The sequence below is a fragment of the Micropterus dolomieu genome, linkage group LG22, assembly GCF_021292245.1.
Source record: "Micropterus dolomieu isolate WLL.071019.BEF.003 ecotype Adirondacks linkage group LG22, ASM2129224v1, whole genome shotgun sequence".
In the NCBI taxonomy this organism is placed as follows: domain Eukaryota; kingdom Metazoa; phylum Chordata; class Actinopteri; order Centrarchiformes; family Centrarchidae; genus Micropterus; species Micropterus dolomieu.
The window spans coordinates 22,436,018-22,440,007 of NC_060171.1; the positions used below are offsets into that span (position 1 = coordinate 22,436,018).

The 3,990-nt window shown below is 41.8% G+C and overlaps 1 protein-coding gene across 1 annotated transcript; it reads right to left on the reverse strand.

Moving 5' to 3' along the window:
• Positions 1-1,207: 1,207 nt before the first annotated feature.
• On the reverse strand, positions 1,208-3,416 carry LOC123962001. The gene is made up of 5 exons (XM_046037860.1): positions 3,038-3,416; positions 2,614-2,881; positions 2,461-2,506; positions 2,183-2,259; positions 1,208-2,079 (listed from the first exon to the last, which is right to left on the reverse strand). Exons 2-5 carry the CDS (start codon positions 2,804-2,806, stop codon positions 1,691-1,693), a joined length of 705 nt encoding a protein of 234 aa, XP_045893816.1. The 5' UTR covers positions 2,807-2,881; positions 3,038-3,416; the 3' UTR covers positions 1,208-1,690.
• Between the last annotated feature and the right edge of the window lie 574 nt (positions 3,417-3,990).

Below are 3,990 nucleotides of genomic sequence, written 5' to 3' on the forward strand. Positions count from 1 at the left end.
CATGAAAGTGGAACAATGTGGATTCATAATCAACCCTTCTTTCCCTGAAATAGGCGCGACTCCTGATGAACTTGTGCATTGTGCATGATGCGGGAAAGGATGTGTGGAGATTAAATGCCCTTTTAAGCACCAGGACCATAACATTCTGCAGGCATGTACTGACAAGGAGTTTTGTCTGCAGTTCACAGAAGGAAGGATGGAGTTGAAGCAGACCCATAAGTACTACAAACAGGTACAAACTCAGATCTTTGTCACTGAGTCACAGTTCTGTGACTTTGTTGTTTGGATGACCAAAAGCCTTGCAACTGTGCGTGTCATGCCTGACGTGGAACTTTAGGCATTACAGCCAGGTAAAACACCCAAGCACAAGGTTGTCCCACCAGCACCACCCCCCTTCAGCTGAGCTACCTGTGCCATTATTTAATTCACAGCCCACAGACAAAAACCGAGCACGAAAAAAAACACAATCAAAACACCATTGGCCACACTTCCGCCGGGTAACACCCCCCAGCCAGCCAGAAGAGCTTGATGACATGGTTGCTTGTGATAATCAGAACTGTCCTATACAGTGGTTCCATTTAGGTTGCGTGGGACTCAGCAGTGTACCAGGCAGAGAAGAGTCATGGCAATGCGATGCTTGCACATGTCCGTGAGTTATCACCTACCTCATACATTTCCAGTTCTCTTTATAATGTCAATGTCTTCATCTAAATGTATTTACATGTTAAATATGTAAAGAAACTGAAATTAAGTTGGTTGTTACTACTATTTAAGTTATGTGTTGGCAACCAAAGAACACTGATTTTGCACAATTCTTCCTTAATACAGATAAAGGAGGCAGAATTTTCAGTCTTTGTGTATTTTATTTACAGAGATGGCTAAAAATCATTACATGTGAGAAGTGACATTACAAAATCATTTGGAAAACAAAAAATTTACATATTAGATGTGAGCATGGTGTATAAGTCTAACATGACGGCTTCACAACAATACTTGGACAAATATTGGTCAAAGCACACAACCACAATTTTTGTCAATTTAAAGTCTTATCATCCCACTCACAAGGCACCACAAATCCCAGGCGTATGGTGTCATTTAATATGTTAAACTTAGAGCACATACACCCTATCACTCGCTCCACGTGGATTCTGACATGAGCTAACTTCCTGGTCTGTTCCACATCTTTTGCATTAAGTTGGCTGTGGCCCCTGGTGAAGGCAGGTATTCTCAGTGTAGCACCCACAAGGGCAACACTTTCTTTAATATCAAATCCACGGTCCGCTAACACTACGTCTCCAGGCGAGAGCTTCTGAAGAAAGCCACAGTTCTCGGTGATCTGCTTATCACTGGCACAAAGAAATAGTACCTTGTGGTGTTGTGCCAATGAGATATTTCATTCTGTGCCTGCTTTTGTAGTTTGAATATGTCTGCTTTTGCACGTAGATTTTGTGCCCTTTCAATGAAAAGCTCAAAGCAGTCAATAATAACAGTAATGATTCCCAAACATCTCTACGTACTGATGTGGCATGCTTGCCTGTATACAATGTTGCTTTGGCCAGTACACCAAAGGGCTGAGGTGTGCATGCAGTACATTGATGGTCTCAATGAACAGATTGGATGCGGTTTGTCGGCTAATGTCAAAGAGGTGCAACATGTTCAACAGGTAGCTCAAGTCTTAAGTGCATAAGGGTCAGGAGGAGTATTTGAAAATGGGAGAGTTCTCTTTTGTTTTTGGTAGACTGGGAATGATTTGCATCAGCACACCCATCAATAGACTGAAAGATGGAAGGCCAGTGTAGTACTTCACCTTTGAATCATTGTCTTTGAGAAAATTCTCATCCAGGGCCTTCTTGGAGAGCTCTCCCTTCAGTTTTCGATTCTCCTCCTGCAAGCGGATTATTTCTTGGAGTCTGAGGCCACACATGGTGCACTTCTGCTGTTCATCTGCATTCCCCATTGCAGCACCATCATCCCCTGATGTTTCAGTTTCCGTATCTTCCTCTCTCCCTGCATTGTCTGGGGCTGGTGGTAAGGGCTGAGTCTCTTGTCCTTCCATCTCAGCCACAGGTGCAGAGTAGTCTGATTGTAATAACAAGAAGAATAATAAACTGTAAATCTCTTTTTAGTACTTTATTGGACGTAAAATATATTGAGTCTACTTGCATCTGCTACCAATATTTACCTGGGAATAAATGTGCTGCTTCATTCAACTCTGTCTCATGACCGGTGTGAACAGTGCCTGGCAGAAGTGGCATAAAGCTTAAGAATGGAATATTATTGTACTGGTTTCCAGCGTGGAAAAAAAAAATATATATAATACAAGCCATGTTTCAGAGTTGACAAAATGGTGACAAATGGCATGATAGCAGTAAGGAGGCCCAAGATTACCTTCGATAACACTCCACCACACATGATGATGTATTCAAAGCATTTTCACAAAGGTAAGTTAGTGTCAATTACCTTTGATTCACGGGACCTTCCATCTCAGTTGCAGGTGTAGTGTTGTCTGACAGTAACAATAAAAGAAATTGTGTCATATCACAACCTATTCCTAAATAATCCAGATTAGCTATACACAGGGGGCAACATATATTGTATTCTTTTACTATTTACCTGGGTATAAAGGTGCTGCATTATCCAACTCAGCCTCAGGACCAGTGTGGTCAGTGCCTGGCGATGGGGGTTGCTGTTGTTGTGACCTCGTCGCTCTTCTCCTAAACCGCTTGAACCAGTCTGTGTTTGTAGCTTTGACCTCAGTATGGCCGAGGTACAGAGAAGGGGCCCAGTCAGGATCACACTCCAACATTTCATAGGCAGGTTTGCCTGCAAACCAGTGAGTATGAGACTACAGCATTTTCATTTTCTTTCAGGGGTTTTCAATCTGGAGTCCATGGAAGAGTTAAGAGAAAAGTGTAAAAATAAATAGTAATAATTATTAAATATGTTACTAACTAAAATTAATAATTTAATCAATTTATTTAAGTGTCACAGTAGAAAACATTATTTTGGTCTATTATACATAGAAATATATATTTGCCTTTTAAATTGTAGAATGATCATATTTAGGAGCCCGTAGCATCTAAAAGATTGAAACCAAAATGCTTTGCGTTCACCACTGGTAATACATCATGATGACGACACATTAGCAATCTCTATAGCGACTGCTCTCACGGTTGCCCGCTGCTGCGTTGTCTCGGCTGCCGCGCCGGTTCCGTCCAAACAATTACTTCCCCACAGGTCCCTCGTAGCTGCCATCCTCCTGCTCGATGCCCCCTGCTCAGCGCTCAACGAGCTGGCCGACCTTCCCTGCTGATCTCTTGCCTTTTTCTCCACCGGACCTCCATCTCCTCCGGCCTCCCCGCCGTCACGCTCCTTACCGGCCTGCATCCTTGTCCTCGCTCCGTCTCTCTTTTTTCCCCCCGATCTCTCTTACTACTACCGTTGCTTGCTTCATTTAAAAAAGGAGTCCTGTCCAATCGGTCGTCAGCTGCCACACCTGTTGCTCATTAACATATGATCAGTAGTGGTGAGAGGTTTAAGGGCAGTCCAGCCAGTAAGTAAAACTTAAAATCACACACATGCATTAAAACACACCACATGCGATAAAAACATCAATACAAATTACAAAGAAAAGGTAAAAAGGCACAGCACACAAATTAAAACACACCAGAAGCATAAAAAGTAGTCTGCCATTTTCTGGCCCTGTCACATATACACACCAGTCAAAATGATTTTTCACTAATGATTTGTAAAGCATCATTAAATTGTTTATAAACCAATAATAAAGCCATTAGTTACAATGTAGAAACTTTTTACATAGTATGCCTTATAAGAACACGGTACCATATTTTCGTTGCTATGTTAACATTGCACTCTTTCTATTCTGTCTAAGACATTTTGTTTGTAGTATATTTTATTAAACAGTGACATGGCAATCATAATCGATAAAACTCTGACGTAACTTCACAGCTACAAACACCGCCACAAACT

What these genes read in the sequence shown, in the direction of transcription:
- LOC123962001 (XM_046037860.1), bottom strand. Translation starts at nt 2,806, where the DNA reads ATGTTGGAGTGTGATCCTGACTGGGCCCCTTCTCTGTACCTCGGCCAT. An exon ending in GAAGGTCCCGTGAATCAAAG is followed by an intron (nt 2,260 to 2,460) that starts GTAATTGACACT and finishes TCCATTCTTAAG; the next exon opens with CTTTATGCCACTTCTGCCAG. An exon ending in AGCAGCACATTTATTCCCAG is followed by an intron (nt 2,080 to 2,182) that starts GTAAATATTGGT and finishes TATTACAATCAG; the next exon opens with ACTACTCTGCACCTGTGGCT.